Source organism: Dermochelys coriacea, chromosome 1 (assembly GCF_009764565.3).
Source record: "Dermochelys coriacea isolate rDerCor1 chromosome 1, rDerCor1.pri.v4, whole genome shotgun sequence".
Taxonomy (NCBI): domain Eukaryota; kingdom Metazoa; phylum Chordata; order Testudines; family Dermochelyidae; genus Dermochelys; species Dermochelys coriacea.
The window spans coordinates 227,020,441-227,042,267 of NC_050068.2; the positions used below are offsets into that span (position 1 = coordinate 227,020,441).

Genomic DNA, 21,827 nt, shown 5'->3' on the forward strand with positions numbered 1-21,827 from the left:
ACATGTTCTTCAACCTCTAAAAGTGGAATGCCTGATGCCACTGCGCTCATTGTAACTTGTCTGGACACTTTCAAATAAAAGGTCAAATTATGTTTGGATCTTCTGGAATCAATTTTGGTTCTAGATACAACTGAATAGACTGGAATGCTGTTCAATATCCATGTCAAACTACAAACCATTAAGATTGGAGGCTGGGATTTTCAAAGGGGCCTAAGGAAGTTTGAAAATCCCAGCGAGTATTTCTAATATATCGTCACATTTTCAGTGGCTGTAAGTCAGCACAGCTCCACTGAAATCAGTAGACCTATGCTGATTAACAGCAGCTGAGGATCTAGCCCATCATTTAAAAAATATCTCCTTTGAAATTGCTTTTGTTCATGAGTTAGTAAAATAAATGTTATGAACAAATAAAGACAGCCCATGCAAAGGGAAACAGCAGCAGATGTAAAATTCTCTACTTCTCAAGGGCAAGAATGTCTACTTCCCTATATGCCCACCCTGCAAACAAGGGAGTATAAGCTGTCCCGTTATTCCTATATCGCCTGCCAGAGCACCGGGGTCAGCACAAGTAACCTGAGTCTGCTACACACCCTCTCAGACAGGTAGGTAGAGATGGGCAATGGGCACAGCTGGTATAGAGGAGAAAGTTATTTGCATCTCATAAGGTGCTGGTACAGATTATTTCATCGCTGCTCTACCAGGAAAGGGAAACTGGTCTACTCCTGAGCAGTACAATATTGTGTTACCCAATACACAAGATTAGAAGAAAGTCGCAGTTTTAGCTCTATAGTGGTTGGTCTAAGGTTTTTGTCTGACTTTTAAAAGAAAGCTATTTTTCCTCAGCCCAGCAGATAAATAGCAAGAGGTAAAAAGTTCTTTTTGCCATGATTAAATTGTAGCCTATATTTGAAATAAAAAGTTTTACAATATAATTGACATTTCTGAGCCTACTACCGAGGACAGCTATCTTGTTGGAGAAAGTGACAATAATGGAGGGCCAAATTCTGCCTTTAGCCATGTGTGAATAACTCTCAATGAGCTCACGGGGAGCTCTATAAAATACGTTTAAGATCTGAAAAGTATGCACTTCCATAAAACTCAGAGGGCATGTACAAAATTTAATACGCAAGACATTAAACTCCACAACTTTTAGAGATGACCCAACATCCACACAGCTAACCAACTCTGCCTCATCTCTCCCTCCCAGCTCCTTGGCAAATATGAAAAGAAGTAGGCCTTGAAATTTGGTGAGATTATGAGACTCAAAAGAGGACTTCCAGAATAAGGGCCAAACAAGTACTTGCCTAAATATTATTGGCAGTAGCACCTTACCCTTCCATGGGGGGGTCAACAGTCTTCATCAAAACAGACACACTATCTTCCCATCTGCGTTCATTAGAGACCACAAGCCAACTCACATCTTGACTGAAGCTCCCCGAGGATTTCCAAATTTGCTCATGCATGTAGTACTGAAGGACAGAATATGGCCCAGTGTAACAACCTAATCTTATAAGAGGCTTTTTACTGCAAAGCCGTAAGCACTCTCAACTTCCCCTGAAGTTAAAAGGAGTTGATGTGCCTGTGACACTTGGTACCTCAAAACAGCATCCTGGAACCCCCATATTCCCACTGTCATATGATTATGATATATTTTGTACAATGCGTGCCTTGTGTGGTATCACCGAAAAAGTCTTGATCTGCTGAACCTTAACATCCTCTTGGGTTGTGTGTACTACCATTGTATATGAAGTTCTGAAGTATTGCTATATGTTGTGAGGTTGGGAAATGCCCACAGCCAGACTCTCAGTTGCAACAAAGGAGGACCCAGAAAGCGTTAATGGCTCATCAAGAAAAATCAACTATCCCGGAGACTTCTCCAAGAAGGGCATGTACATCATGGGGGCAGACTAACCCATGTCACAGCAAGGATCTTTCTAGAAGCTGAAAGAAAGAATAAAAGAATGGCAGCGACATCATCACTTGGCCTCTTTTCCTTACCATCTCAACACCTGGAAGAACATCTAGAAGACAGAGACTTTGAACTTGGGAAGATTGGTCTCAGGCTGGAAAGGGAATCCAGCTTTTGTATTGAGAAATGGTAAGATGCTTGTACCATCTATTAGGGTGAGAGACTATTTGATTCAAATCTTGCTTAATCTGTTTAAGTTAGCATTTAGACAGAGAATTTATTTTTATTTCTAAGGTAACCAACTCTGATTTCCATGCCTGCTAGTTATAATCACTTAAAATCTTTCTGGTGTTGATAAATCTGTTTTATATTTTATCTAAAACAGTGTGTCTTTGGTTGAAGTGCTCGGGGAATCTCAGCTCAAATTACAAAGGCTAGCGTATGTCCATTCCCCATTGAAGGAGGGGCGAACTAAGTACTGAGCTTACACTTGTCAGGCTTCTGACCAGTGCAAGATGTCACAGTTCTGGTGTGCAAGCCTGGGGTGGGGATTGGCTGACACCTCTCAATTGATGGTTCATGAGTGGTTGGGAGATCATTCATGTAACTAAATTGGGCATGTCCCTGCCTGTGGATGGCTGTGTAAGTGCAGTACCTGTCAGAAGCTTGTAGCTTGACATTTGCATCACAATGTCAAGGACATCCCAGGCTGGTGGGTTTGGATGGCTCAGCAGTCCCACAGTCCAGGTTATGCCCCAGGCACCCTGTCACAATGCCTTAAAAAAGTCTTAATTTACTGGTCCCTAAGAGACTACAAATGAGTTTTCATCTTACTCGGATATTGGCTTAACAAATCCAAAAGAATCTCATATTTTGCAAAATTTTGCTTCCAATAATCAAAATAGCATTAAAAGAGGGTAGAAACAGCCTACCATTTCAGAGAGGATTCCCATGCCATTTGTATTTGTGAATTGCTGGGCTAAGCAAAATGGTTTGCCTAGTTTTTCACATTTACTGAAATGATCACACACAAAGTCACTACATAGGAACAGTCAGTTAACTCACCTCTGCAGCGGTCATGGAGGTAAGGATCCTCTTGGTCTACTTCCTCGTCAGAAATTTTAACTATTAAGAAGGTTAAGGAGACATTAGAAGGGAAAGCAGTTTTTCTCTCATAATAAAATGCTACTTACCTGGGAAAAAATTAGGAGCAAGTATTTGTGGGTACTTATACCACAGGATAATACTGAAGAATTATTTATTCATTTTATAAACACAAAATAGTTTTTATTTGACACTTGATTCAAACACACGTGCACACAGAATATACTTGCCAAATGAGTGATAGATCATAAGATACCTTGTATAATTGCCGATTACACATGAACCAAGAGTTTCAAATAAGAGTTCCTAACATTAGGCTTCTACGTAAAAGTTTAAACTGATTTTCATCAAATGTGCTGAGCACCCTCAGCTTCCATTGACTTTGGTTTCAACTGAGCATGCTTAGCAGTTATGACGGAAGTTAGGCTAACCTTATTTATTCATTTAGATTTTATTCTAAAAAGCAACTTCACATCTCAAGGTGCCCAGCCAAATCTCTGGCTGCTCTGGGCATACACTTTAAAACAGCACAAGAAGAGTTGCAAGATAAATCATCCAAAAGTACAAGCCCGTCTCCTTCCTTGCATCCTACTATGACCTGAAGTTGTGCTCTGTTGTCTCGGCTTAATTTTAATGCTGGTATAAATTACCTTGATCTTTGTTAGGAACATCGCTAATTGACCCTTCAGTGCCTTCTTGACCCTTGACACAGCAAGCTCTGAACACCTGCCCACACTGGTATCCTATCAGCTGGCTCTGCTCACAGCTCTGTCCTTGAACTTGGGCTGTCTTTCCCAGCAAGCAACAATAACAGCATTTCTGTCAAAACAAAGAACAGATAGTAAGTGAAATCCCAGCCCTAAAGAAATCAATGAATTTCGTCACTGACTTCAATGGGGCCAGAATTTCACACAGTGTGTTTATAGAAAACGGTCAGCCAAAGCTTTCAGACCCCGATGTTCAAAAGCCCTACTGTGCTTAATTAGTTAGATCTCAGAACATTTATATGGGTCTGGATCAGGCCCTCAAAGAGAAGATGGAAGCCAAACCCAGGCCCTTGATTCAATCCCCACTGTTCTTGATGGGAAGGCAAGAATGGTCCATGTACAACTGTTGTGGTGGGTTCCCCTCCCTCAAATGAGCAGATCCAAATCTCCAGTTCTGACCACCACCAAACTGGGGGACTTCTTAAAATCCTGAATCACATTTTATGACTTAAGTTCCACTTCTAATTTAAAACAAATTTTATTTGTCACAGTGAGGATAAGGGGCATTGCTCAGTTTATAAACAAACAAACAAATGTACACCAGCCTGCCCTCCCAACCTTCCCCCAAATCATCACTTTAAAAAAAAAGCACCTGGGCTTAAAATTAACAGACCATAAAGACATGAAAGACAACACTATTCTGTACAGACCAACCATGATTTAAAAGGTGCTAAAAAGAAAAAAAATCCCTCATATTGGAGCCTAATATTTTTAACTTTAATATTAATTACTTGTATTATGGTATCACCCAGATGCCTCAGCTGAGATTGGGGCCCCATTAGCTCGGCACTATACAAGCACATGCTTCCTGTCCCAAAGATTTTACAGTTTAAACAAACAAGAGACAAAGGATGAGGGGGAAAGAAAGGCACAGAGAGGTAAAGCGATGCAGCAGGTCAGTGGTAGAAACAAGAACTAAGTCTGCAAAGTCTCATCCAGTGTCCTAAATGCTGGTCCACACATCTCTATAGTAATTATTTAAGGATGTCACCTCTTAAGAACCCAGTCCTGAAATGGGATCTGTTAGTGTCCAGTCCTTCTAGGGTCTGCACTGGAAGAACAGGGGCTTCAGAATCCATTGCAGAACAAAGGCCGATTCTGAACAAATGGCTGTGTTGATTTTGTTTTAGCCTGAGTTGAAAACACATTCCCAAATTGTTCCCTTTTCTCCCCTGCTGCTATAAAGCTAGGGTGAAATTTGGTTCACTGCAACCAGTGTCTGCCTACTACTGCTGTGAAGTAAAAGGCAGATTAAAATTTTTATTTTAGAAATTACTTTTATAATTGTTTTTTGGCTCAAAGGAAACAGCCTGCAGCATTTAAAAAAATTAAAAACACAGCTGGAACATAAAATAACTACTCATTATGGAAGTTAATGACCTAAATCCTTTGTGTAGTTTCAAGAAGCCATTTCCAACAAAAAACTAAGAACAGTACATTTCTCCCAACACCTCTGAGATACATGCCTGCCCGCCTTCTCTACTTACCCACATAAATAACTGTGCATGTGTTTTCTCTTCTGTACTGTAATGAAGAATTCCTTTAAAGCCTGAAGCAACGCAAGGATAAAATAAAGAGATCAACTTTTCCTTTTCCCCCCTCACACTCTTTACCTTTAGAAGAGCAAGCTACTCGTAAGCATCGTAACTTGTACTTCATCTTTTTATGGCAAATGTCCTGCCTCATTCTCAACACATCCCACATATTTCCATCTTTTTTTCTGGATAACTTTAGACATAAGGAGTTGTTGAAATTTCTGATGAGTCTCAGCATTTGTTATAGATTCACTCCTTGTATCATAGACGCCAACTCCATGGATGCTCCAGTCCCAGAGCACCCACGGAAAAAAAAAAATAGTGGATGCTCAGCACCCACCAGCAGGCACCTCCTCCACTCCCCCCACCCCCGCCACCAGCCTGCAGAGGATCAGCTGTTCAGTAGCAGGCAGGAGGCATTATGGGGGGAGAGGAGGGAAGGAGCAGGGGCAGGAAGAATCGGAGCAAGGGTGGAGTTGGGTGATGTGTCAGGGGAACATGGTGGCAGCGTGGTGGGCTGGCAGCTGCCTGAGAGAGCCTGTCTGGGGAGGAGGTGGCTTCCACTCCCCACCCAGGCTCGGATGCCAGGGACTGGAGGTGAGCGAGCCGGAGCCCCTCTCCCACCCGGCACATTTCCAGCTCACGCAGCCGCGGTCCCCAGCAGCCGAGTCCGCACGGGGAGCGGAAGCCGCCTCCTCCCCAGCCAGGCTCTCTCATGCAGCTGCCAGGCTGCAGAGCAGTGACTGGGAGGGGCTGGCGTTAGAAGCAACTCCCTCCCGCTAGGGAGAGCAGCGGAACGTACCATGGTGGCCAGGCACAGTGGGAGGACAGAGCACCCCCTCCTGCAGGTAATGTGGGGTGGAGAGAGTGCGGTGGCCCCGGGCTGAGGGCAGGTTGGCGGGAGGGACACATGACCTCCCCTTTAGATCATGCTCCCTGCCCCCAGTATGGGGAGGCTCCAGTCGTCTATGGCGGGGCGCCCTCAAGGGACGGGGCAGAACAGAGTAGGAGCAAATAAGAAACTTGGCGCCTGTGCCTTTTATTTTCCTGAAGTATTTGCTTTCGAAAGCATTTAGACCTCTGTCTATATATTTGGTGGATTTCCAGCCTTCACATCCATATGTTACAGTGCAAATTATATTTAAGTTGAAGATTCATAGTTTAGTCTTTAAATTGTAGATTTTTTAGGACCAAATGTCTTGTTGAAGTTGGTGATTGCAGCTGCCAACATGTCAATTCACGACATTATTTCCTTATGGAGATTCTCATTGACTTTCACGTCACTGCCAAGTTATGTGAATTGGCTCACCCCTTGCATTCCTTTGCATTCAGAAGTAAATTTTTGTGTTGGGAGTTGCTGGGGTTCTCATTAGATTTGTTTCATAATTGATTAATCACACCTTTCTTGCAATGCTGGACAGTCTTTCAGTTTTTGTTTGCATGTTGGTTGAGCAAAATCTAAAACTTCTAGTACGCTGTTGCTTAACTACGTGATGCCTGTGCTATATCCATCTACACTTTTTCTCATAATGAAATCAATGGCAATCCAAACAGGAGAGGGAAGAGAATGCACCCTTGTTTGATGCCAGTATTTATGTTAAACCATTTGCTCATGCCTGTGTTTATCTGTGCATTCTGCGCCTTGCTGTAAAGCTTTGAGATTATCTTTTTTGTTGGTATTCCTTAACACTTCAGGATTTCCTGTGTCCAGCATGATGGAGGCTCGTCAAGTGCTTTCTTAAAATCTATTAAATTTATTATAAGTGTTTTTTCCCCATTTGATGCGCTCTTCAAATAGTATCCTTAATACTCGTTGACTCCTGATCTTCCAAATCAAAATCCAGATTGCCCTCCATTAGTTTTGCCTGATCTGCTTCCTTTATTCTGCTTAAGATGATACTGCGGAAGACAGTCACTGAAAGAAGTGTAACATCTCACCAGTTATTGCAGTTGCTTCAAATCAATCATAGAAATCTAAGACTGGAAGGGCCTCAATTTAGTCCATCCCTGCATGATGAAGCAGGATTAGGTATAGCTTGACCATCTAGGTCATCTTTCTTTGGAATTTTGACTCGAATGCCATTTTCCCACTGTTCCACAGGCTATTCCTAGTCCCATTCTTTGTTGAAAAGTTTGGTGATTTTATTCATAGTCTCATCACAAGCTTTCAACATTCCCCCCATGACTTTGTCTTCACTTGCAAGGTTTCCCATGTTTCAACTTTTTAATGCATCATTCACTTCAGTTTTAATGTTAGATGTTACAATGTCTATTTCTGGGTGTTTAATGTCTTTGTCAAAGTCAATAGTTTCTTGTGGCATTGTTCTATTTAGCACTCCTTGAAAGTATTTTGCCTATCGCTCTCTTTCTGTTACTAGGGTCTTTCCTTGTTTCCCTTAACAGGCCCCCAACTGGTGTAAACTTGCTAGTTAGAACCTTGCTGAGCTGACAGAAGTGTTTTATTATTATCTCTTTTATTAACCACTTCAACTTCTTTGGTGATGTTATCCATGTATTTCCTCTTGCCCCTTCCTATGCTGCATTTTACAGCATTATCCTTTGTTTTATACAGACCTTTTGCTGTAATTTTATACAGACCTTTTGCTGTATAAACCTTTTATACAGACCTTTCTTTTTCAGGAAGAGTTGATGATAGCTTTGGCTTGTTTCCTTTCCTTAGAAGAACAATTTACACATAAGTGGTCTACTTCATGCTTCATCTTTTATGTATATAATTTGATCATATTACAGTAGAATCCCTATTTTACTAACTAATTGGGGATTGAGGAGTTCATAAAATTGAACATCTTAATATTCCATTATTAGATGTTGTTCATCTAAAGTTCAGTGCACTACCTCACTTTCTTCTTGTCCTTCAAACCACTGCAAAGCAATTTCAAATGCACTCAAGGCATCAGAATGTGAAGTAATGACAATTTGTTCTACATCAATATCATTTTTGTAGTTTGATTCCCTTCTACCTCTCCATATCACGAAAAAAATGGTTTAGATAACCACTGGTCATTCCTAAAATTAGTATTCGTAAAAACCAAGGTTCTATTTTATTTTGTTTGACCTGCAGGAGATGACTGTACCATGGAGAACTGAAAAACGTCATTAAAAAAAGAAAGGAAGACATTTCCAGCAGCAGCTACAACAGGTTCTCTCGCTAAGACCAGAAGATAGCTTACCATTCCAGCTTTAAGTTACTTCAGGATCATTGTTCATTCTAAGAGAAAAATGCTTTAAGATTTAAATATTGAGACCTTAATTTCAGATATGAACATATTTCCAAACGAAGGTGGCTGGGTGGGAGCAGGGAATAACTTCACTATTATTCAGAATGACTCTTCAGCCATATTGCCACTACCATCATGACACCTGCACACGAACAGAATTATCCAACGTAAAGAACAGAAGTCTCAAAGATTAACAATAAATGCAGTACTTCTAGGTCAAATATCACTGTGTCAATTCTTGCTTATTTTATTTGGCTGGATTAAGATTTTTTTAAATTAAATTTAGTACTGATGGAAGATGCTGGACTGAGGCTGAGCTCTTCCACTCAATTAAAGAAGAAGTACAGGTGAAAATAAAAGATGGTCTTGTTGTTACAGCACAAGACTGGGAGCCTGGAGACCTGGTTCTACTCTTGGCTCTGCCACATACCTCACTTGTGACTTTGGCCTAATCATTTATCCTCTCTATATCTCAGTCCATCTATCCATCCACAAAATGGAGATAACTCACAGAGGCTAGTGAGGCTAATTTAATTAGTGTTCATAAAACACTCTAGGGTCCTCAAATTCAAGGCACTAAATAAGTATCATCAGAAGAAGATGAAAAGTGCCAGTATAAACTTTCCCATACTATTTTGTCCAAGTGCTTCCATCCTATTTTGAAGTAAGTTTGAACATCTATTAGTTTGAAAGTGAAGTTCAGACTCCCTGTCTGTTCAGTTCTTGACCTCTTTGAAGACACTGCCTACAAGCATGCCAACTATGCCAGAGATTTGTTGTAATGTGGACAACCCCTAGGAACTGCCTCTTCATTTAATGTAGAGTGCGAAATAACCATCCAATTGTAATACTCCCCATCATTGCCTCATTGTTAAGCATGGGATCCAGCTACCAACCTGGATCATATGCGCACCTATGACCTAGAGATTAAAGGATCCATTATTTCACCTCTAGTCTCATGAACAATCAAGTTGTCACACACCTTAAATTCTCATGGAAAGGAGTAAATAAATATAGGAAGACAAACATGCATACCATATACTTGCTTCAAAATTAGAAACCTATCCAGTAATAGCCTGGTAATCAGAGGTAATGAGCATCCGAAGCCTCCCACTGACTTCAGTGGGAAGTCAGAAGTGCTCAGCATCTTTGAAAATCAGGCCATACACATATATACATTTTCAATTCAGCTCATAGTTACAAGTCTCTAGTTTTAAAATATTTCTTAGTATGACTAGGAATCACCTGATAGTGCTTAGCCAATAAAACCACTGAATTAACTAAACATTATAATACCTCCATGTTATTTATATCATTAGTTAAATATGAAGAGTTGAATAGCAAATGCTGCATTAATGATGTTTTTGTAGATTCCTCTACAAGGGGTCTCATCTACTGAAGTACACACTTCAGTCAGCAGTCGAAAATAGACTGGACAAAATAAGAATCCAGTGGAAATTTTCACAACTTCTGAAGATGTGAACAAAGATACAAATTATGTTCAGCAGTTCAGAATAAAAAAAATGATGTATTCAATAATATAGACAAATAAAAGCTTCTTTAGAAAATGGGAGAATAAGGGCTAAATACTGTCCCTTTGGGAGAGAGAAAGTGCTATGATTTGGGCAGATCTCTGAGCATTTTAAGGACTATCAAAATTTCTACCAGATTCTGCCCTTTAATTTGTGGATCTAGCTTTCGGAAACACTTGGTGATCTGTACTTTTCATTACAACCCTGTTTTCACATGTTCATAATTCTTCAAAACATTTACCTCCAGGGCTGAAATTTGTCATGCTTAATCTCTCTCTGATGGTGATTTTTTTTACTTTGAGCAAAACTCCTTCAGCCATTACTGAGTTGTGAACAAAGAATGGGGGGTGGGGAGGGAGAGGCATCTGTCATTATAAAAAAAAAAACTGATTTTTTTTTTAAAGCAGAACTTTGTCAAAAATGGCTGACGTGTAAAAAGTGCCTTAGATGTACTCTGCTTGTTTGGTCAAAAAAATTACTTTGATTTTACAAAAAACATTTGAAGGTTGCACAATGAGCAAGTTCAGAGTAATTTTATTAGGTTAGGAGCATTTTAAAAGTGGATATAATGCACATGCAGATCAGATTTTAAACTTTTTAAAAATTGGTTAAGATATGCCTAAGACTTCTGATTGGTTTTAAGCAGCTTCCTCCACTTGAAGGGAGGTAAAAAAACTGCCTCTCCACAAAAAATGAATAAAATAAATAAATAAATCGATCACATGCTCAAGAAACACAAGTGGCTGGGAGGGGAAAAAAAGGGAGTAGGTGGGCTCAGCAGAGGGTAGTAGGCACTTATGCGGCTGTCATCAGGAGTGAGAGTGGAGGGCGTCGCTGCACCCCCGCTCCATACATGCGCTCGTGCCCAGTCCCAGTCCGGAGGTTTAGTCTTTTATTACAAGATTTAAAACAAAACAAACAGAACAGTCTTAAATCAATACCTGGGCCTAGGTTTAAGGGCCAACCCTCCAGGGTCTCTGGCTCTTCAGCTCCTGGCAACTTCCTAGATCTGCCAGCTCTGCTCCCACCTTGGAGCAGCAACCACAGGCTTGCTTCCCTGAGTCCCTGCCCCCCTCCCCCTCCCCACCCACTTGCTCTAGGGACTCAACAAAGGAGTTAGGTCCAGTTCATGTGGCCTTTGCTGCCCTGGCCTCAGGCCTTCCTCTGCCCTAGCTGCCTACTAGCAGCCTTTTATAGACCCAGGAGTAACCCAGCCCTCTTAAATTAGCTGGACTGGGCTCACCGGCTTTTGGTACAGGGGAGCTGGGTTCAGTCGATCCACAGGGACCAGCTACTCTGTGACAACTGCCTAATGAATTTTTAAACTATACTTTAATGTATGTACACATGCTTTGCTACCACAGACATGAAAGACATAACAATCTGTAGATCTACCCTTATTTGCGGAAGCCATCAACAGCACCATAAACACCTCAGTGTAACAAAATACTGCCAACCCATGAGGTGTTGTTACTGCCTGCAGTAAGACCTGCATCCCTCTGGCCCCTGATTCCACCTCCCTCAGCTCCTGGATCTCACTTCTTCCCACAGCCAAGGAGAAAAAACAGGGGGGCATGCAGCTCAGAAGGGCAGCAGAGGCCATGTTGTTGAGGGCATGAGAAAAAGTGGTGACTGGACCCAGAGCAAGTCCATGCTGTGAAGCAAGCCAGAGCAGGCGGCTAGGGTCATCTCCCACTGGTGAAAACCCTCTTTAGAGAACACCTGTAGTAATTATAGGAGAAGGTTCATTTTGAAGAAAGAAGCAAACTAGATTGTAAACAGGGTAGTGGCAACTGGTCAATCCAAGGTGTCCAAGATAAGCATTTTCATCCTGGGTACAGAATGATGAAGACACTTACTTGTCCTCAAAATCATGGAGATGCTTCAGTTTAAGAGTAAATCAAACTCAAGTTAGCTATAATAAACAACAACAACAGTTAACAGCAGTTCTGAAGTCTCACCTTAGTGAATTTGGCTTCACAAGTGGAAATATCATGTGAATCACATTCTTCATGTTCATTGGCAATGTTAATGCCAACGGAACAGTAGTGTTCCTCCAGCTTATTACTGCAGCACTGCTCCTGGACTATGCTGTCAATTCAAATGAAGTGAGAGCAAAAGGGAAAAAAAAAAAAAGCATGCTTAGAACAAAAGTAATGATGCACCAATTAGTATTTGTACTGAGTTTCAGTGGGAAAATGTTTACTTGGAACAAACATCTTAGTTTTTAAAAAAGCCGTTAAAAAGAATCTTTAGGTACAATCAGAACGAATGTCTATGAGATACTAAGTGTGTCCATCAGTGGACTATCACGTAATGGTGGCCTGCAAAGCTTTTCAAGTTTGTTCACTTTTTCAGCTCTCAGACACATGGTCCATAAATGCTTTATTTACATTTGTCACAACCCTGTTTATATAATTTTGTAAATCTAAATAGTTCCTTCAACTCCTTCCCATGGATAAAACTGAATAAGAAGGACAAACTTCTCCCTCTTCTGACATCACTGATATTTGCATGCCAAAAACATCCAAACAGCTTCCTCCCCTTTACACATTGCTACATCATCTTGGAGAATGCTGTTACCTTGTTCAGTTTAAAGCAATCACATTGCTGCAACCCCGTATAGAGTGGGGAAGAGGGGAAATTTCACAGTCTAGGAACAGATCAGTTTACATCAATTAATTAATATATTCATGAGTTGATTGTGATGTTACTATCTGACAGAAGACAAAGTTACATAAGATGCTGAAGACAAAAGAGAGCATGCAAAGGGCAAATTTAGACTGTAAAACTTTTCTTTATTTATATGTAATAGGGGAACTTAAAAAAGTATTCTCTTTCTTAGGTGCCGACACGGAAAAAAAATTAGTGGGTGCTTAGCACCCACTGGCAGCCAGCTCCCCCCCACCCCCCAATCACCTCCCGTCCACCAGCAGTCTTGCTGATCAACTCCTCCCACTCCTTCCCAGCACCTCCCGCCCACTATGTGCGGGATGCGCTAGGGGTGGGGGGTGAGGGAGGAGCGGGGACAGGGCACGCTCAGGAGAAGGGACAGAACTAGGTGGGAAGAGGGGGTGGCAGTGACGCAGGGGCAGGAAGAGGCAGGGCGGGGCCTGGAGCAGAGCGGAGGATTGAGCACCCTCAGGGGCTGGAGGAAGCTGGCACCTGTGTTTTCTTACATATAAGGGAATGTAAGAAAAAGGTCAGAAAAAGCACTGCAGGTCACCTTTAAAGATATTTATTTAGAAATATATATTTTGCATCCATCAACAAGTCACCTGAGTCCCTTACATCTATTAGACGATAACAGATTTACCCTCATTGTTAACTGTAAAAAGCACTCTTTTTTTAAATTAACTTATTACAGTACTAGAATAGGTCAGTAAAATGTTTGCAGGCATAATCTAGAAGCACCCACAATTCTGAAAAGGAATTCAGCAACAACATCCCGCAAAGAAACTTTACAAAAATAAAAAATAAAAAACAAAACAAAAAACACCTGTGTCTACACTGTTTGCAATTGTGATGATGGGGCTAGGCCATCCAACATATTTTTGGAAGGAAGGGATTAGCTCCTTAGGCAGGTAGCATATTTGTGATCCTCTCCATTTTGTACAGCTCTGGGCAGACTGATGGTACTCAAAGCTGCTGGACTAAATTCATAACAAATCAATTTTGTTTGTTTATTTAGCTATATAAAGGTCTCATCTTACAAGGTTTACTTAGGCAAAACACCCACAAGATTTCAAAGTATTATTAGTATACAAATTGGCCAATGTAAATGAATCAGTATTAGTTATTCTCCTGTTTAAAATGTTTCTCTCATCCACTCATTAAGATGCAACAGGTTTCAGAGTAGCAGCCATGTTGCGTGTTCATCGCAAAAAGAAAAGGAGTACTTGTGGCACCTTACCGACTAACAAATTTATTTGAACATAAGCTTTCGTGAGCTACAGCTGTAGCTCACGAAAGCTGATGTTCAAATAGATTTGTTAGTCTCTCAGGTGCCACAAGTATTCCTTTTCTTTTTAAGATGTAACAGTCAGCCACTCAGTGACCAGAAACAATACCATGCCACTTTAAACTGATGGGCTCACTCCCCAGTCCAGGAAATGTGACAAAGCTCTGTCCTTGCCTCCGTGGGTCCCGCGTTTCCTGGCAGATTTCGCTAGCCTTAGAGGCTCACTGTGACCCTCCACGTAACCCTTCTTTCTCGAGAGACAAGGGTCACAGTCTACTGAGCCATTTTCATCATAAGCCAGAGAGGGAGGTGAGGAGAAGTTATCTTTCCTTGCACAGTCTCTGTTGTCTCCCAGTCTCAGTGATTAATCAGGGGCAAAGGGGGGGAGGGAGCCTGGGCCCACCCTCTACTCCGGGCTCCAGCGCAGGGACCCTAATAGTATCAGCTATGGTAGCTGACCTTTTAGAAACATGACATGTACAATTCCCTGGGCTACTTCCCCCACAGCAGCCCTCACTTCCTCAAGCTCCACTTCACCCTTACCTCAGGGCCTCCTTCCTTGTGCCTGATATGGTGTGTACTACTCAACCTCTCCAACTGCGCAACTTCCCACAGCTCCTGACATGTGCACCCACCTGACTAACTAGGAGGCTTTTAACTAGTTTCAGCCAGCCCCTGATTGGCTTCAGGTGTCCCAATCAACCTAGCCTTCTCCCTGCCTTCTGAAAAGTTCTTAATTGGTCCCAGGTGTCTTAATTGACCTGGAGCAGCTGCCATTTCACTTATCCTGGTACCAGGGATTTGTTTAGCCTGGAGCTAAAATATCTATCTCCCACTACTCTTCCATAGCCATTTGGCCTTGCCCCTTCACATATCCCGCCCCCTCTGCTCAACACCATAGAGTTGGGCAACTTGGGATGCCAGGCAGCATGCTTGTAACAGACCATCAGCGTTGCCATGGTGGCATCCAGCCCTGTGCCGTATGCAGAACTGGAATGGTTGGAGGGATAAGAACCACCTGGTGACCCTTGCATTCTTTTCCTTATTCCGCTGCATCCACTGGAGGGATGCTTGGTCCGTCACAAGAGTAAATCGCCGGCTTAAGAGGTAATAATGCAGTGTCTCCATAGCCCATTTGACAGCAAGGCATTCTCTCTCGACTAATGCATATTTCTGTTCTCTTGGGAGAAGCTTTCTGCTTAGGTAGAGGATTGGGTGTTCCTCTTCTCCCACCATTTGCAACAGAACTGCTCCCAACCCCACTTCAGAAGCGTCTGTTTGTAAAACAAATTCCCTGTTAAAGTCCGCGGCTATGAGTACAGGGTCATTACAGAGGGCCGTCCGAAGGTCTGTAAATGCTCCCTCTGCTGCATTGGTCCACTTTACCATGTCTGGACCTCGGGCCTTCAGCAGGTCCGTTAGGAGACTTGCCCTAGTGGCGAAGTGGGGAATAAACCATCGGTAGTAGCCTACCATGCCTAGGAACGCACGGACCTGCTTCTTTCGGGTCGGCCGGGGCCAGTTTTGAATTGCCTCTAGCTTGTTCGTTTGGGGCTCTGCTAGCCCTATGGCGCATTTAGCAGGATTAGCAGTGAGGCCAGCCCGCCTTAAGGTGCGCAGTACTGCCTCAACTTTCTCCAAGTGGGTTCCCCAGTCTGGCATATGGATGATGACATCATCTAGGTATGCAGCTGCATAACTAATATGGGGGCGGAGCAGTTTATCCATTATGCACTGGAATGTAGCTGGGGCCCCATGTAGCCCAAAAGGGAGGACAGTGTACTGGAATAGCCCATCCGGGATGGAGAATGCTGTCTTCTTTAGCTTCTTTGGTCACAGGAATCTACCAGTACCCTTTTGTCAGATCCAGTGTAGTCAAGAATCGGGCACTACTCAGTCGGTCAACCAGTTCATCAATGCGTGGTATGCGGTATGCATCAAACTGGGATATTTCATTCACTTGGCGAAAGTCATCTCATGGTACCGTCAGGTTTAGGCACTAGAACAATTGGACTGGACCACTGACTGTAAGATTCTTCAATAACCCCTAATTCTAACATTTTCTTTACTTCGGCCTTGATTTCCTATCTTTTCGCTGCTAGGATTCGGTAGGGTCTCAATGTTACTTTGGCTCCGGGGATAGTGCAGTTATGGTGATAGGTCTCAGTCGTCCGTCCTGGTTTTGTAGAGAACACATCTCTGTTGCGATTAATCATGTCGGCTGCCTCGATCTTTTGGATCAGCGTCAAGTTGGATGATATCCTCACTTGCTCGTGTAAGTTACCCTCCTGGGGAAGGGTCTCCTGCATGACTAAGCATGTCTCTCACTCATGCCAAGGTTTTAGAAGATTGATGTGGTAAATTTGCTCTGATTTCCGGCGGCCTGGCTGCCGCACCTTATAGTTCACCTCTCCCACGGCTTCGATTATTTTGTAGGGTCCCTGCCACTGGGCCAACAGTTTACTTTCTGCTGTGGGCACCAGTACCATCACCCGATCCCCTGGTTGGAACCATTGAAACTTGCTTGGTGGTTATAATGGGTTCGTTGGGTCTCCTGTGCTCTCTCCAAGTGTTCCCATACAATGGGCGTATCTCGGGCTATCCGATCTCTCATCTGCAGTACATGCTCAACTATGTTCCTTCCGGGATTTGGCGCCTCTTCCCAGGCTTCTCTGGCTATATCCAATATGCCCCGAGGGTGGCGCCCATATAGTAGTTCGAATGGAGAGAAACCCAAGGAGGCTTGCAGAACCTCACGGATGGCGAACATGAGGTAAGGCAATAGGGTATATCAATCTTTCCCATCCCAGCTCACCACTTTTCCGATCATGGCCTTGAGGGTCCTATTGAAACTTTCCACAAGGCCATCTGTTTGCGGGTGGTATACAGAGGTCCGTAGGGCTTGTACATGGAGCAATGAACAAAGATCTTTCATCAACTTGGACGTGAAAGGTGTCCCTTGATCCATCAATATCTCCATGGGTAGCCCAACCCGGGCAAAGATCTGTACTAGCTCCTTAGCTATTGTCTTGGAAGCTGTGTTGTGCAGGGGAACAGCTTCTGGGTACCGGGTTGCATAGTCCAGTACAACAAGCACATATTGGTGGCCCCGAGCTGTCTTCTCTAGGGGCCCTACCAGATTCATGGCTATCCGTTCAAAAGGAACCTCTATTATTGGAAGAGGTACCAAAGGAGCCCGCAAGTGCGGGCGAGAGCTATGTAACCGACACTCCGGACAAGGGGTGCACTATCACCGGACATCTTCATGTACTCCTGGCCAGAAGAACCTCCGCAGGATCCATGCCTGGATTTTCTCTACCCCTAGGTGTCCTCCAAACAGGTGACTGTGGGTGAGACTCAATATGGCTTTTTGATGTTTTCGTGGCACCAGAAGTTATTCTCTCTCTTGCTCCTGCATTTGCACCACACTGTATAGGAGATCTTTCTTCACTATAAAGTGAAGTCCAAGACCCCAGGCTTTCCCATCCCCGGTTATCCTATCGATCTTGGCCACCTCTTTCCTGGCGTTACCATATCTGGGGTCCTCTGCCTGGTTCCGCCCAAAAGTCTCTCTCCCGGGACTAACCTGCCCAAGCTCCCAGGGGCTGGCTTCTGCTTCTTCCAACGGCTCGCCGCTGTCATGGCTGGGGGAAGTTTCTGGCTCACCTTCTGTGGTGGAAGTTTCTCTGTTGGCTGCTCGCCTACTAGGGAGGTCTTCTGGCCCTGGGTCAGGATCCGGGTTCCCAAGGCCTTTGCAGCCTTCATCTCTTTTTTTGTCTTCCGGATCTTTCGGGGGGCTGAGAACAGATCCTGAGAAATCTCAGCGAACATCGGGGGTTGACATTCCCCCGGTGACGAGTCGCTGTCCTCAGCGTCCCCACCTCCCTCCAGCCTCTCCAGGGGGAGTAAATGATCAAACCCTGGATAGTCCCTCCCAATGACTACAGGATATGGGAGTTTTAGGAACCATATGCACGGTCACCTCAATGGGGTTTCCCTGAACCTCTATCTCCACTGGGATGGTGGGGTAATGGTTCACAGCCCCATGCACGCACGTCACTGCTACACTTTTGGCTTGTAGCAGCTGACTATTTTTTACCAGCTTACCCGATATGAGGGTGATAGCACTCCCAGAGTCCACAATCGCTGTAGTCTCTGCTCCATTTATCCTCACTGGCCTGCTGTAATTATGCGGAGCTAATGCGACCCCCGCGAGGTGAATCAGGGAGCATGGGACCTCCCAATCCCCCAAGTTACATTGCATAGGCTCCTTGGTGCTGGGACACTGTGCTGCTGTGTGTCCCCACTCCCCACATGCATAACATCTATAATTGCTGTTAATCACTCCCCTATCCCAGGGGTTAGGGGGTTTAGTCCCGGGGTTCCCCCCACTCAGGCCAATCCCTTCCTTCTGGGGTCCCCGCTGGTTTTCGATCCTCCCCCATTCTTCCACCTAGGACTCCCTGGGAGTTTGACTGCCCAACCTTCCAGCTCCACTTCACCCTTACCTCAGGGCCTCCTTCCTTGTGCCTGATACGGTGTGTACTACTCAGCCTCTCCAACAGGGCAACTTCTTCCCACAGCTCCTGACATGCACCCCCACCTGACTAACTGGGAGGCTTTTAATTAGTTTCAACCAGCCCCTGATTGGCTTCAGGTGTCCCAATCAACCTAGCCTTCTCCCTGCCTTCTGGAAAGTTCTTAATTGGCCCCAGGTGTCTTAATTGACCTGGAGCAGCTGCCATGTCACTCATCCTGGTACCAGGGATTTGTTTAGCCTGGAGCTAATATATCTATCTCCCACTACTCTCCCATACCCTTCTAGCTTGGAGGAAGGTAGGAAACTGCTACTCCTGCTGCTGCTAGGCCTTAAGCTCTCCCTGCTGCTCCAGCTGCTTCCCTGGTTGGGCCAGACACCCCCGCCCGTTCTCTGCTACCTGGCTGCTGGACCCCCCACTCTCGGGTGCTGCTACTGCTCCAACTGTAGCCCTGGAGTGGGGAGGGGGCTGCTAGCCCACTCCCGAGAGAGGAGAAGTGAGAGACCCCAGCCACTGCTGTTGTGGATACGACCACCACCACCCGAGAGGGGTCCATTCTGCCTGCCTGGAGTTCCTGGAGCTGCTGCTGCTGCAGAGGCCGCTGCCTGGAGCTGCTGAAGCCCGAGGAGGAGGAGAAGAGGATCATCTACCAGTGGGGAACACCTAGAGACTCTGCAGACCACCGTGGAGGGGGCCCTAAGACTGAGTAATTTTCAAACTGTGCTCTTGTGGTGGGGGTCTTAACTGTGCTTGTAGGGACACAGGGGGTGTGGCATGGAGCTGCCCCCCGATCCATCTGTGTGTCCCCCCCAACCCCCACCACTACTACCACCACCACTGCCCCCTCCACCACCCCCACTGGCTGTATACCATCTGCCTCAGCTCCTGCTTCTGGACTCAGCTGCTTGCTTGGCTTGCCATGCCCTATTTCCACCCTTTGGGCCAGAAGCAGCAGCCAGCTTAAAAAGACTTCTGCAAGTGCACGTGGGCGCATGTGCCCCCCCCCCGGACTGCCTACCCCCCAGCTTTGCCCTTTACTACCTGCCCCATTTGCCACTTGTAGCTTTGCCCTTCCTTTTGTCCCAGACCCCTTACTAGCTTCAGTTTGTTTGCCTGCCCCGCCCATTTCCTTCTGCAGCCTTTGTTTGTTTGTCCCGCCCCAGCCTCTGAAGCTAGCCCCTTGGTTTCCCTGTTCTACCTCCAGACCGCTTAGCCCCTCGCTCCGTGTGCCCATGCCCCCTTCCATGCGCTTGTGCAATTCCCCATTTCAGTTACAACCCTCTTCACTGCACCCCCAATGTTGTTGTATCCCCCCCCTCCCCTAGTGCACCAAGAGGAGCCAGAATTCCACCTTGTGTCAGTGACTGACCCCTAACCCCTGATTGCCCCCCGTCCGGCCCACCTCTTTTGGCGCCCTCCTCCCCTGCCTGCAGCCTAGCGGGGACCAGTGGTCGACCTGCTTCCCCTCTCCCCTCCTCCTTTTGGTGTCCCCCCTTTCCTCCTTGCTCATGATGGCGGGGAATGAGATGGGTGGGACCCCTCCAGCAGCCCAAGCTCCCCCTCCCCTGCCTACCCCTCCGTCACCCCCCCCAAGCTTCTACCTCCGCTGCCGAACTGCTGGGGCACCAGCAGCGACGGGCACCGGGGTGACCTCCACTGCTGCCACGTTTCTCACCCCCTCAGATTCGGGGGGAGTCCCCCCAGCCGGCGGGAAGGGCCAGGGAAAGAAGGGGAACGGCCCCGCTAAAAAGACCAGGCCCTCCATGGCAGGGGCTGCCCCCAATGCCCCGGCCCCATCTCCAGCTGGGGCGCCCCTCCCCGCTGTTCCCTCCACCAGCTCTGCAGATGTCCCTCCCCCGGCCCCCAGAGCATACGCCCAGGTGGCGGCAGCCCCCCCCGCCTGCCGCTATGTCATTTCTCCAGCCCACCGCCTCCACTACCATCTATAGCGGCCGGGGCCCCTTTCCCACCATGACCAGGAAGCACGGCGTCCGTTGCCTCCTGGTGCCCGCCTCGCCCCACGTGGAGACCTATGTGCGGGCGTTGGCAAGGGTGGTGGGGCCCACGGCCATTGTGGCGGCCTCCAAAATGTATGGCAAGGTCGTCTTCTTAACATCGGAGGCTGCCGCCCAGGAGGCGGTGGAGAAGGGCCTGGCAGTTGGGGGCGTGTTCGCCTCCTTAGAGCCGCTAGAGGACCTGAAGCGTCCACCTGGTCCTGACCTCCGTCCCTCCCTTTCTCCCCAATGCCACCCTGTTACCCGCCCTTTCTACCTTGGGGAAGCCCATCTCTGTCATCAGCCCTCTCCCGTTGGGCTGCAAAGACCCCGCCCTCCGTCACGTCCTCTCGTTCCGCCGGCAAGTGCAGCTTCAACTGCCGCCGACGGCGCGTCACGGAGAGGTGATGGAGGGATCCTTCCTAGTCCCCTACCAGGGGGCCCGTTACCGGGTGCATTATTCCACGGGGGAGGCCCGGTGCTACCTCTGCCGGGTGATGGGGCACGTCCGGAGGGACTTGGCGCGGCAAGGAGGGGCATCCGGGATCCCCGAGCCCCGGCAGGGCACCGGCCCCGTCATCGCCGGCACCCCTGGCTGCCCGGCGCCCGAAACCACCCCTCCTCCTTCCCAGTCCACCATTGCTCCCGCTCGGGCCCAAGGGGCACCTCCCCAACTATGTCCAGACGAGCGGGAGAGCCCTGCCCCCGCTGCTTGCAATCTGGCGAGGCCTGTGGAGGAGGGTGCGGCAGGGACACTGCTGGGCATGGGAGAGGGCCCGCCCCAAGGGGAATCTTCCCTCCCTTGTGCTGCTCCACCGTTACCCCCTCGAGTCCCTGAGCCATCGCCTCTGCCCCCTGACACAACCCCGGCTAGCCAGCCCCCGGATGATGCCATGGAGGGCTGGGCCCTAGTCCAGGGAAAGCGGGGCAAGCGGAAGGCTCAAGCTCCGCTCCTCCCATCTGACGTGGAGGCCCCCCGGAAGACCAGGAAGGGGGGCACCGATGCTGAGCCTTCCGCTCTACCCATGGGTGTGTTCCACCCACCAGATCCGGCTGGGGAAGACGTGGCAGCACTGGAAGGCGGTATCTCCCCTCCACGGGAGTCCCTCCCATCCAAGACCCCCGAGGCACCATTTGAAACCCCAGTGTGCACCGAAGTAACCATCACGTCAGGTGCCGGCGGGGAGAATCCCGGGGTAGCGGAAAACAATTTCCCCTCTATATATGAGGAGATCGAGGCCCTGGGTC

The 21,827-nt window shown here is 46.5% G+C and overlaps 1 protein-coding gene across 4 annotated transcripts in view; it reads right to left on the bottom strand.

Moving 5' to 3' along the window:
* The window catches only part of FBLN1 (fibulin 1), a 170,231-nt gene that overhangs the window by 69,791 nt on the left and 78,613 nt on the right, over positions 1–21,827 (bottom strand). For all 4 annotated transcript variants that reach the window (XM_043515253.1, XM_038387548.2, XM_043515259.1 and 1 more), the window contains exons 3-5: positions 12,048–12,177; positions 3,664–3,832; positions 2,975–3,034 (exon numbers count right to left, since the gene is read on the bottom strand). In XM_043515253.1, the coding sequence (XP_043371188.1) occupies positions 2,975–3,034; positions 3,664–3,832; positions 12,048–12,177 (359 nt within the window). The remainder of the gene's footprint in view (positions 1–2,974; positions 3,035–3,663; positions 3,833–12,047; positions 12,178–21,827) is intronic.